Below are 13,335 nucleotides of genomic sequence, written 5' to 3'. Positions count from 1 at the left end.
GGATATGGAGAAAGGAAAGCTTTGAACGTTGTTTGTGGGAATGTAAATTAGTACAATCATAGAAAACAGTATGGAAGTGCCTCAAAAAATAAAAAAATAGAACTACCATATTATCTAACAATCCCACTTCTGGGTAGAATCTGATGGAAATAAATCAATATCTAAAAGAGATATCTGCACCCCCATGTTTATTGCAGCATTATTTACAATAGCCAAGACATGGAATCAACCAAGTGTCCACTGATAGATAAATGGATAAAAAATGTGATAGATAGATAAATAGGTGTATACACAATGGAATATTATTAACCATATAAAAATAGAAATCTTTTATATGTGACAACCTGGATGGACTTGGAGGGAATTGTGCTTAGTGAAATAAGCCAGATAGAGAAAGACAAATACTATATGGCATCACTTATATATGGAACCTAAAAACAAACAAACAAGAGGTGGAACTCACAGAAACAAAAAGTAAGCCAGTGGTTGCTAGGGACTGGAGGTGGGGGTGGTGAATTGCTTGAAATGTTGGTCAAAGGGTACAAACTGTAAGTTATATAGTGAATAAGCTATGAGAATCTAATATATACCATGATGATTATCAAAAATACTGTGCTGTATGCTTGAAATTTGCTAAGAGAGTAGATCTTAAGTGTTCTCACCAATGAAAAAAAAAGGTAGCTATATGAGGGAATGAATATGTTAATTAACTCAATTGTGGTAATTATTTCACAATATATATGTTTATTAAAAATGTATGTTTATCAAATCATCATATTATACACTTTAAATATATACATATTTATTTGTCAGTTATGCTTCAATAAATCTGAATCAAATCCTGTGTGTTTCTACTGACATTTCTAATTCAGATCTAGCATTGGAGAATTTTTCTTCAATTACTTTCTACCCTACCAACACTTCTGGTTAGCAAGGGCATAGGAAATGATGAATTAAAATTTCATAGTTAATCATTTTCTTTATTTTACCTTTAAACACAATAATGTTGGAATAACAATATTCATACTTCCCCTATAATTAAAATCACATAAAGTGCTTAAATTATTTTAGTATTTTCTATTCCCTTTCTCGTCCCCTTTTCACAATGTTGTAATATGTCTTTATTGTCAGAGTATACAAACATTCATACTATATTCTATCACTTTTTATGTTAATATTTTTCTAGTTATTTTAATTCTTAAAATTTAATTCTTAAAATAACTAGATAGGAAATGGTCATGAGAACAATATTCTGAGTTCTTGCGTTTTTATCAGATTTTCTATGCCTTATATCCTTGAAAGTCAGTTTTGCTGGTTATAAAATTCTTAGTTTACATTATCTTTCCTTGAGTATCTTAAAGACAATATTTTCCTTTGGCATAAATCTTTACTATTAAAAAGTCTGCTGATAATCTATTTTTTCCTGTATAAATCATACGGTATATTTGTTGAATTGCAGATTTTTTCCTCTCATTTTTTCTTTGGAATTCAGTCATTTTACTGGAAAATATCTTGGTTGATAATTACGGGTCAGTCTTCTCAGGTACATAATACATTCTTTCAGATTGTAGGTTATTTGTTTAATTTCAAATTTTTTATTTTTCATTAACATATATATGTTTGTGGAGTACAGTGTGATATTTTGATATATGTATATATTATGAATAATTAAATTAAGCTAACATATTCATCACCTTACATACTTATTTTTGTGGTGAGAACATTAAAAACCCACCTTAGCAATTTAAAAATATACAGTATTAGAATACAGTTTCAATATATACATATATTCTGGAAAGTTTTCGTTGATTACAATTTTTGGTATTCATTCTGTTTTCTTGTTTTGATTTTCTTTTTTCATGGACCTTCTGGTAGCCCTGTATTGACTTTTCTTTGCCTATCTTCAATATTTGTCACATTTTCTCAAACGGTTTTTTAGCTCTTTAAAAAATATTTTTTGGATTTAAAACTTTTCCTTACTTTATTTGTCTTATGGCATTTGTTGTGGTGTTTATTCATTCTTGTCTTTTTCAAATGATTTTCTTTTATTTATAATTCTTTCTTGAGTTTCATGACCTAATTCTTTAGTTTTTCTTATTCGAATTTGTCATGTTCTTCCATATTTTATATTATTTTTGTGATGTTTTTAATTTATTTGAAATGGTAGGTTACAGTTTTAATCTGTTTTATAAGCATATCCTTTTGGCATGCTTTCAGTATGCTTAGGGATAATATATTTCTTAATCTAATTTTTCTTATAATAACTTTGAATGATAATTTTAATTATCATTCAAAGTAATGATAATTTTAAGTTGCTCATTTTTGTGAACATTATCTTCCTGAAGGCTTAGAAAGAGGTTTGATGCAGATAGCTTTTCAAGTTCCCGGAATTCTCACTTCTGTTATTTTTGTGTGGTATTAAAAAATGTTTGTCTGATTGTTGAGATAACCTGACTCTTCTTATCCCCCCTACTTTATCTCAACCTTCTCTTTCTTTTGTCTCTGTTGTCCCTGTCAAGTTCAATTTTGATTCCACTCTAAATATTTTTTCCTCCATTGTGGGACTGTTCTGGAAGAGAGCCACTGCAGGTCAGTTTCAAGTGTTCACTGTAGGATCTCCTTCAGACCTTTTTACCCTAGGCACTGCCATTTGTTAACTTATGACTGTGGACAAGTTATTTAACTTTTTAAAGTCCCAGCTTCTTCATTTGAAGAACTAGTATAAGAATCATTCCTATCTCATAGTTTGTGATAGGAATGAAATGATATAATATGCAAAGATTTTAGTTGAGTAAATGACACATTATATATGAGCTCACCAATAACCAACATTATCCCAGGCAGTAATTTAATACACTTTGTCAAATGAGTATGTGGGAGATGTTAACTTTACATAGACTTTATTACATTATATATGGTAAAATGTCAAACACAATTCAGAGTTAAACCAAACTAAGTTATAAGTACTTTCATGCATACTTTATGGTAATTAGTACAAAAAGGAATTGAGATTTGCTCCTAATTTTCCTTGTTCTGACCAATAACGAATGTGTGTGTGTCATCCTATCAAGAGATTCACTTGAATGCTCCTGGATAGGTATATTTATTTGGAAAACATTCAGAGTGTTTATCATTTTCTCTTCTGTTTTTTTTTAATATACATCCCATATACATTCAGATAATTATGAACAAAACAGCACCAAGGTGATTTTTCAGGGACAGTTTCATTTTATTTTCATGCAGCTGCCCTGCTTTCTATTTTAACAATGTGGGAATGATGTATAATTATGCATTGTTAGAAGATTTGGGCTTGTTTATTCTCATTTATCTTGAAGAATAATTATAAGTATTTCTGGAACATAGCAACTATGTCATCATAGCACCTGGGCACAAACAGTTTTGAGATTGTTAGATGTTTCATGTTTCTGCTTCTATCTAACACAAACAATGGATCTAGAATGGGCAGGAGACTGCACAGTGGCAAAGTTTCAGGGTTTGCTTCAAAGTTTAGATCTTTATCCAAAGTTCTCCCAACTTGTTGGTTGATGCCTAGATTTTTCCTTTTCAAAGAGCCTGAATTCTTCAACTGTGTCATGATTCAGAACATCCTGAAGGTTTGGGTCAATGAAAGATGAGAGAAGACCTTTGATGGGAGAGGGCCCATAGTGTATTGAGCAACAGGCGATTTATGTAACTTTCAGGTTGACATATAATATGTTTAATTCACACGCTTCCATCAGTCATTGGTTTTCCTTTAATAGTATAAGCTCTGGGGAAATTTTAAAAAGAAAATAGGAATATTATCTCCCTGGGTAATGAGAGCTCAAAAGCAGTTTAGAAAAAAATGGACAATTCTACTGTTTCTTAATTGTGTGTCATTTTTTGTTTCTGTTTCAACTGTAGCTTCGGAAAGCAGTGATGGATCACATATCTGATTCTTTCTTGGAAACCAATGTTCCTTTGCTAGTTCTCATTGAGGCAGCAAAGAGTGGAAATGAAAAGGAAGTGAAAGAATATGCCCAGGTTTTCCGCGAGCATGCCAACAAACTGGTAGAGGTAAGTGTGGGGGGGCCTGAAGACTAGAATTTACCGATGGGTTCAATCTCTGCATATGGCTGTTAGAATTTCACTAGAGAGCTATTCTGTTGTGTTTTTGGAGAAATAAAGTCCTGGAATCATTTTTTCCTTTACTTTCTGATTAGTGTACCCCTTTTCCAAGGAATCAAGCTATCAGTCATTTTTCTTTTGTCTATCTCACAACTCTAAGCATGCTCTGAAACATATTTGCCAATTTTCCGGAACAACAAGCAGGAGCTGAAACAAAAGAATTAGAAGGGACACTCTGAAGTGCTGAATGCCAGCTTTGATTTGAGGGAGTAAATTAAAATTTCTAAATGGAGGCCTAGGACACTTCTCCCTTTTCTCCCTCCTCAAACCACTGTCCACTCCACCCAGTAGTGCCTAGACGCTGTCCACACTGGGAACTTGCAAAAAAAAAAAAAAAAAAAAAAAATCACACCTGCCCCCAAAGAGACGTTTGAACTTTTGGTGGAAGATCTTGGGGCAGTACTAGGGTACGTTAAGCATTGTAAGTATATTTTACGTGTTAAAGGAATCTGTGGGAGTTGCTTTATAAATTCAAAATTTTACTGGGTAATATTGAAAAAAAATATTGTACAAAGTAAATGATAACTAGGCTGCCTAAATTTAGGAACTGAATACCAACAGCCTGGCAAAGGTAGGATTAGTGATGTGGGGCTAAATATAATAGAAAATAGAGATGTTACACAAGAAATATGTGTGCTAGAGAACAAGAGCCCAGGAGGGATGAGGATGGATCCTGGAAAATTTAGGGAATGGTTATTAGGGCCAGGTTAAAACTTTTACAGGCTCTGAGCACTTAATCCTACCACCACCACCACCACTGTGATGCATTCCCACTTTAATTCATAATAAAATAAAATCACTTAAAATGACAGAAGACTTAAATGCAAGCTGAAAGAAAAATAAGTTTTTTTTTTCTTCTGGATGGAAAAATTAAAATTCTCAGCAAGTTCATTAAATGTAAAATCATCTCTGCTTTTCTTGGAGTGGGTGATGGGGGTGGTATTTGATTTAGTTGCATCCTAAGCACCTGCTTAGTTTGCTCCTTGGTTAATCCAGCACTGCAGGTGCCTCAGGCTGAAGACACCCAGCCAACAGGAAGTCCTACGTCAAGCCTCTGCTTCTCTAGGATACAGGCTGAGCCATCACCCATGACAGCTGTCAGCAGGTTCTATGTGCAGAAACCTTGGCCACAATAATGGAAGCTTTGAACTTCCTGCCGTAACCCCAATGTCTTGAGACAATACCAGCCTAGAGCTAAAACTAGGGTAATACTCACAATATCAAAGTAGTTTTTCTGGCTCTGTTCTCTCATACCAGGCAAGCCTTATATCACCGTTCACATTCCACCTACATGCTTGGAGAGTTCACTTAGCTATTTAGGGATCCAGAGTCTTTCCAAGGTTGACCTTGGAAGCTCTGACCATTTTCATGTTTTGAGAAGGGGAAGGCAGAGAAGAGAAGGAGGAGGATATGGGTACAGAAGGAGGGGAAGAAAGAGGAGGAGGAAAAAAAAATGCTGATGGGTGCTACAAACCTTTAAATATTCACATGTAATAAAATAATGTTAGCATATAAATATACCATCCCATCTATATAATTACAGCATTTACAAGATAACTGCAGAGTTTACCGAAAATATTAATTGATGGTGTGTTGTAGACACTGTGGATGAAGAATGGGACATGGATTTCAAGTTGTGTGATAAACATCTACTTTCAGTCCTCTTAGTGTCTTTACTTCATTTGCAGGACATATTTGAAGTTCAGACTTAACATCTTGTGTAAATATGAGACTGGGGCCAAAGACTCGGCTTTTTCCACTCACTCTTCTTTCTCCTGTGACAGGCCCTGGACACGTCCACCATTTCCCCTTATCCTGTCTTTAGCTTCTATTGTAGGTAAATCCGTTCACTACCTGTGATTCTTGATCCTCAACTTGTGACAGAAGCTGAAAGCTTAGATTACTTGCAGCTCCACATTTCAGAAAATTGCACTTTGCCTCCATCAGGTATTCCCTTCATTTCCCATGGATTGTCACTGTGGCCAGCAGCATTTTAATGTCTTGATGCCTAGGAGATACAGGGGCTAGTGTGTGGACTGGCCTCTGATTGATTAGGGAGTAACTGAAATATACAAATTTGCATATATACAAAAAAAAAAAAAACACACCAAACTTGAAGCACTGAGCCGAGTGTTAGCCTTTTTCTAGTTTTGAAAAGTGTGTGGATATGGGCACCTTTCTTAGTTTCCGTGTCTGTAATATGAAAAAGTTGGTTTGTATATTGATTTTATATCCATTGAACTTGATAAATTCAGTTAATAATTCTAAAATTTTGACAATTTCCTTTTGGATTTTCTATGTACATAGTCATGTGCCTGCAAATTATGACTGTTATATTAGTCTGTTCTCATGCTGCTAATAAAGACATATAATATGCAAGACTGGGTAATTTATAAATGAAAGAAGTTTAATTGACTCATAGTTCCACATATGTGGGGAGGCCTCATAATCATGGCGGAAGGCAAAGGAGGAGGAAAGACACGTCTTACATGGTGGCAGGCAAGAGAACTTGTACAGGGGATCTCCCCCTAAAAAACCATCAGATCTCATGAGATGTATTCACTACCAGGAGAACAGTATGGGGAAACCACCCCCATGATTCAATTATCTCCACCTGGCACCACCCTTGACACGTGGAGATTATTACAGTTCAAGGTGAGATTTGGATAGGAACACAGCCAAATCATGTAAGTGTATTTCTTCTTTCCCAATGCTTACAGTTTGTTTTTTTTTTCCTTGCATTATAGTACTAGCTAGGACCTACCGTACAATATTGTGGTGATAAATATTTTGTGATTTCTGGATCTTAGTGGGGAAATTTCAGTTCTTTACCATTAATTATATTGTTCGCTCTACATTTCTTTTAGATATCTTAATTAGGTCAAGCTAGTTCTATTACCTATTTGCCAAAAGACTTTAAAAAAATTATGAGTAAGTATAGGCTTGTATCAAATGCTTTTTCTGCAGATGTTGAGATGATTTTCTCATCTCCTTTATTCTCTTTCAGAGGTATTGGTATCAAAGTTATGCTTTCTCTTAAAAAAATGAATTGTAAATGTTTCCTTCTTTCTATTTTCTTGGAAGTGAATGTGTTAAGATGAGCCTCATTTATTTTTTAAATATTTGGTAGAATTCACTGATAAAATAATGTGAGTGTGAGGATTTGAAGAAAGGTTTACAATCATATGAGTATTTACATTGTTTAATTTCTTTTAAGATCAGCTTTGTTAATTTGCCTTCTAGGAATTTGTCATTTCATTTAATTTTCTAATTTACTGGCATAAAATTTTCCGTAATACATATGTATTTTTTGTTAGATGTGTAAGGATCTGCAGTACTGTTTCTTTTTTCCCCACTCTTCATTTAACTAATTAATATTTTCTCTTTTTTCCTTGATTAGTTTTGCAAGTAGTTTATCAATTTTAAAAATAAGCTTTCAGCTTTATAGATTTGTTTGTATTCTATTTTATTTATTTCTGCTCTCTTCTTCATAGTTCTTTCTTTTTTCTGCTTTCTTCCAGTAAAACTTACTTCTTCTTTTCTAACTCATTGGAATGGATAATCATGTCATTAATTTCTTACCTTTCTTATTTTAGTGCTGTACGCATTTAAGGATATAAATTTCCCTCTAATCTGTGCTTAAGTCTGGTTATTTTCTACTGCCCTAATTTTAAATTCACTTATTCATGTGTGTCCAATATACTTAAAACTTATATATTGAGTTCAATTTTTTTAAATTTCTAGTTGATTTTTTTTTAAAGGGACTCCAGTTCTCTAGTAAAATTTATTATCAAGTCATCTCCTTTTAAAAAAAGATTAATCACAGTTATTTCAAAAGGCTAAGCCAAAGAACTGCAATGTTTGGGTCAGTTTTGTTTTTGTTTCTGGGCGGCTCCACAGATGGCAGCCCCCAACACATCCAAAATCCACTGGCATGTTAACACTGATGATGCAACACACCCACCAAGAGGGTCCAGACAGGTTTATTGCTCATGCAGTGGGACTTCAGGGACAGCAGAGCAGGCACCCATGCCAGTTCATAATGGTTCAAACAAAGAGAAGAATAAGTGGGTTTAGTTTTTATCATGTTGGGGCATGTGGCTGGGGTCAGGATTTCTATGTGACAGCCAGGATTTTAGTGGTTTGAATTTCCCAATAGCAATAAAAAGGTGTCCCTCTTATCAGTTTGTCCATTTCGGAGACAAAAGGGAAATGGGGGAAGGGTAGGACTGACTTAAAAACTGTCAGCAAACGTTCTTTTTTTTTTTTTTTTTGAGATGGAGTCTCGCACTGTCGCCAGGCTGGAGTGCAGTGGCGTGATCTCTGCTCACTGCAACCTCCGCCTCCCGGGTTCAAGCAATTCTCCTGCCTCAGCCTCCCAAGTAGCTGGGATTACAGGTGCTTGCCACCATGCCCAGCTAGTTTTTTGTATTTTTAGTAGAGACGGGGTTTCACTATATTGGCTAGGCTGGTCTCAAACTCCTGACCTCGTGATCCGCCTTCCTCGGCCTCCCAGAGGTCTGGAATTACAGGCATGAACAACGGCACCTGGCCCAGCAAACAATCAAAATAGACTAGGACTGTTCATTACAGTTCATCCTTAATGTCTGACTGATGACTGGAATGTGCCATGTTTTATTGAATTTAGACATGTTTAAGTGAACTATTATGGGACTCTATGAGGCTTTGAAAATGGAGACAGACTTTATTGCCTGTCCATTTTTATTAATTTTTCTTGTGATTGTGTTTTTTAATATGCTGGGTGATATTGGATTGAATGGCAAACATTTGTGTGGACAAATATAGAGGGTCTGGATAATGTGTTCTCCTTCCAGAGAGGATTCACCCTATTTTCTGTTGGGCAGCAGAGAGGCAAACCATCTCATTGCAATCAGATTAAAGTGACTTGAACCTAGGTTGTAGCACTTCTAAAGTTTAGCTTACCTTTCTTTCACCACAGTCCTGAAAGATAATCTTCCAGGGTGGCCAGCTGAGGATCAGACATGTCACCTCATTTGTGAATCACAAACCCCAATTTTTGTTTTTTTAACACCACAAGACTAAGTTTGTTTTGCCTTGCTTTTTGGACAGTCTCAATTTGCTTCTTGCCTGTTGCTATTTGTAACTTAATTGACTGTCAAACGCCTTGCAGAAAAGCTGGGGATGAAGCGCCAAGCTCACTTCTTTGAACCTCTCTTCTCTATGGGATCTTAAGTCCGAGTTGGCTGCCTCAGCGGGGCTGTGCTCAGCTCCATTTTTGCCTCCTCAGCCCTATGAGATTGCTGAAAACTCCAAGGAATTCTCTTCCTCTCAACAGCGACCTTCTTTCTGACTTCTCAGATTCTCTTTCAACACTAAGAATTAGCAAATCCCAGCGAGGGTGACTGGAGTGACAGGCGGAAGGTTAGGCTCCCCTCAATGAGCCCCTCTTTTTGATGTAGTTTAAGTTTTGACATCTTTGGCAGCTCTCCTGTGCTTTCAAGTAAATTGCTTTTATTGTGTATTTCTAGTGGTTCTCAGCAGGTGAGTGGGTCACTTGTAGGCTACTCCATCATGTGAAGAAGTACAAATTCCTGAGAGGGCTCATTTAGATAAGTTTATGGTGTTTTGTTGTTGTTGTTTTTGTTGTTAGTATTTTTAGTCAGATATCTTTTTATCCAGTGGAAATTTTGGGACTTACATACCTCAAATAAATGAATAAATCAATAAATACAGTTCTGACTGAACTGAAATAACAAGCTTGGAGGTCTGTCTATTTCCTACAATTCCCTCACTTAATGCCCTTTCTCCTCGTTAAGCACAACCTCCAGTCCTTCCCAGGGCAACTTTGATCTCTGTTTGAAAACTTCTGATGAATCTCTACATTTCCATTAATCACATAAGAATCATTCATAAATACGTGAAATAATCAATCTATGAATCACTGATTCATAGATTTAGTCCTTCAGCATTTTTCTTGAGTTTAATGATAGTATATTCAGTTTGCTATTAATGATAGTATATTCAGTTTGCTATCTATGTTTTTTTTTTCCTTATATTTGTGTGCCGTTTTTTCCCAGTTTGATGTTCATAAAAATGGAGTCTATGAAGTGATTTGACCCTTTCACAACCTACAGAAGTTGTGAACCTTAGAAAAATCCTCAACAAGGACAGTTTTAGTGTATAGAAATGTTCATAGGAAAAAATAATATGGGTTTTCATAATTGCTTTAACAAGTGAAATTTTGAGAAGTTTTTTGTTCTTGTTTTTGTTTTCCTCCACAATATTTATAACATTTAATAAAATTTGGGGAAATTTCCACCAGGGTGTGTTGATTAGAATTTGACAGGTCAACTGTGATGTAAAGTCACTATAGGAAGTATCATCTCTAGCACTAGATAAAATAATTATTAGTAATTTTCTCTCACCTTCAGAATCATGCCCTTCTAAAGATTAGCTAAGGACTTTAGGGTGGGGTCGACCCTGAGCTGATCCAGAAACACCTGTTATACCTCACATCTAAGCCTTCCAGAGAAATGGAGTGCAAATTATGGCAACTCAGCTGCAAAGCAGTTTGGTCAGGGCTGGGTGGAGTGGATGTAAATTGGACACAAAATATGCATCACCACAATGAAAATAAAAGCTAATCTTGAAAATGAGATGCGAGATCAATATTTGGGCCTCTGAACTTGTTTTATTCCTTCTATTTCTTGCCTGCTCAGTCAACCTGCCTGGTTTCCCTTCTCCCCCATCTCTATCATGCACTCCTGAGTGCAAGGCATACATTCTATTGTGCAGGCAACTGCAGTGGCCTCCCCACAGGCCTCTTTCATCTGCCTGGCCCTCTACAATCCCTTCTGCACAGAGCAGTCAGAGTGAATTTTTAAAAATGCAAATAAAATCATATAATTTCCCTGCCTGAGGCCATTCAGAGCCTTCCTCTTTTTATCAGGTTAAAGACCAACATTGTAAAGAAGCTTACGTGGCTTTCAGGATTTGACCTTCTCTTCAGTCTTCGGGCTCACCTTCCTGTCCCCTCCTTCCCCCCGCCCCCCAACAAGGAATCAGCCACACCTGCCATCTTTTGCTTGTTAAATGTGCCAGGCTCCCTCCCATCCTAGACCTAAGCTTGTGTTGTTCGTTTCCGGATGCATTCCCCACTCTATCCTTTCCTCTAGTTTCTAGGCATTGTTCAGCTTTCAGCCTGAACATCCTGGCCCCAGGTGGAATCAGTTCCCTGTGTCTTTCACTTTCATGACATCCCATTTACTTTAGGATTGTACCCATTCAGCTCTACAACTGTATGCTAGTTCTTCTGCTGGTTTACCAATTCCTTTAGGAAAGAGACCATGTCTAAGTTAATCCTAACTACAACCCAGCTCCTAGCCAAGCACCTAGCATATAGCAGGTATTCAAGAAAGACATGGTGCTTAAAAAGGAATAAAGTAATGAATGTAGCCAGTGATGTTGCCAGCTTTTGGGCCCCTGAGGTAATATATTTCAATAGCACAGTTGTAGGATCATACAGGTCACCCTGGAGATCAGCAGTAAAGAGGCCTTGTACCTTTTTAATTGTCTAATTTACTACCAAGAAGGAATTTCAAATCTGTGAAGAACTAATGTGAAGAAATATTATTTGTACCAAGTAGAAAACACCTGCTCTTTGCTACGAGGATCCCTGAGGAGTCAAATTAACTCTCTCAAGGGGCTCCTGAAGTTGTGTCCCTAACTCCACTATCATTCCTTTCCTGTCCGCTGCCTGACAAGTGTGCTTCTGCTCTCATCCTCAGCTAGTGGATGTGAGAGAGGGAGCCAGTTCTATCTGACAAAGTAAAGTACAGCACTGAAGCCATAGCAATGATGAGTTAGACAAGGGAATCTCAATTCTTTCCTTCATCCTCTTGGCTTAGTTACTCCTGATAGCAGTGCCCCATGAAGGATGAGAAGCTATATCTACTGGAAATGCAGGGCTTGGAAGTCAGAGTCAAACCCTAATATTCAGAATCACTAATGTGATCATCCATCAGTTCAGTACCAGAGTGCCTTCCTTTCACCCTTGAGTAAATTGCTCTTCTCAATTAATCCCTCCACTTGCACAATGCTGCATTCAGCAATATTTCCTGAGAGGCCCATGTGCTGATGCTGGTCCAGTTGCTGGCAACGTAACCGTGAACAAATCAGAGGAAGTTCCCGCTTTCATGGGACATGCATTCTCTTGGGAAAGATAAGAAAGGGAGAGGTAAGTGTATACTATGTAAGGCAGAACTATGTGCTGTAGCACAAAATTAAACAGAGTAGGATGATAAAGAATGAAGGAGGAGAGCATATGAGGTTGAGAAAGGCTTCCCTTCTAAGATGACTATTAAATAGAGATGTGAAGGGAATGGAAGAACATTCCAGACTGTGAAAAAAACAAGTCCAGAGACCCCAGGGCAGCAGTGTGCTTTGCATGTTTGGTGGAGAACAAAGAAACCAGTGTGACTAGAGCCAAGAGTGAGAGGAAAAATTACAGAGATGAAATTGAGAGCTGGGTATAAAGATTTTGTATTTTACTCAGATATTGAGTTCATTGGAAGGTTTTGAACAAAGGCATGACATAATCTGACTTCCATTTTTAAAAGTTCACAGTGCTGCTTGATGGAAAATATATCATAGAGTAATAGAAAGCAAAGAAAGAAGAATATGTAAAATAATATTGCAATAGTCCAGCAAGTGATTAATACTATGACTAGAAGAGAGGCAAGGTCAGTGGGAAGACGTGGCTCGATTTTCCTGTAGTTTCAAGGTTGAGCTGAAATACTGGATTTGTGGTGTGTGAGACAGAAAATACTCTGGGATGAATCCATGTTTTGACATAATCAGTTGAAACTTTAATAAAACATAGCCTACAAACTCAGGCTGTTTCTCAGTTGGCTCTGGCTTCAGTTGTTTGATAGATGTGGTTCTAAAACCCCTACACAGATGTCCTGGGTTTAAATAAATGTAAGATTTTTGTATTTTCCAGGGCCTTGTTTCAAACCATGAACTAAAAAGAAAATCAAGAAAAATTTCACCAAAAACTACATTGATGATGATCATCTCCCTGCACTTCAGCCTGGGTGACAGAGTGAGACTCTATCTAAAAAAAAAAAAAAAAAAACCCAACAACAACAACAAAAAAACTACATTGATGGAATTGGACTTGGACCT

At 36.5% G+C, this 13,335-nt stretch overlaps 1 protein-coding gene across 6 annotated transcripts in view; it reads left to right on the top strand.

Annotated features, from left to right (window-relative positions):
- The window catches only part of CTNNA2 (catenin (cadherin-associated protein), alpha 2), a 1,228,212-nt gene that overhangs the window by 984,137 nt on the left and 230,740 nt on the right, over nucleotides 1-13,335 (top strand). For all 6 annotated transcript variants that reach the window (XM_011968327.1, XM_011968326.1, XM_011968331.1 and 3 more), the window contains one exon: nucleotides 3,904-4,056. In XM_011968327.1, coding sequence (XP_011823717.1) covers nucleotides 3,904-4,056 — 153 coding nt within the window. The remainder of the gene's footprint in view (nucleotides 1-3,903; nucleotides 4,057-13,335) is intronic.

Source organism: Mandrillus leucophaeus, unplaced genomic scaffold (assembly GCF_000951045.1).
Source record: "Mandrillus leucophaeus isolate KB7577 unplaced genomic scaffold, Mleu.le_1.0 Scaffold84, whole genome shotgun sequence".
Classification (NCBI taxonomy): domain Eukaryota; kingdom Metazoa; phylum Chordata; class Mammalia; order Primates; family Cercopithecidae; genus Mandrillus; species Mandrillus leucophaeus.
This window is presented reverse-complemented; position numbering and strand designations above follow the sequence as displayed.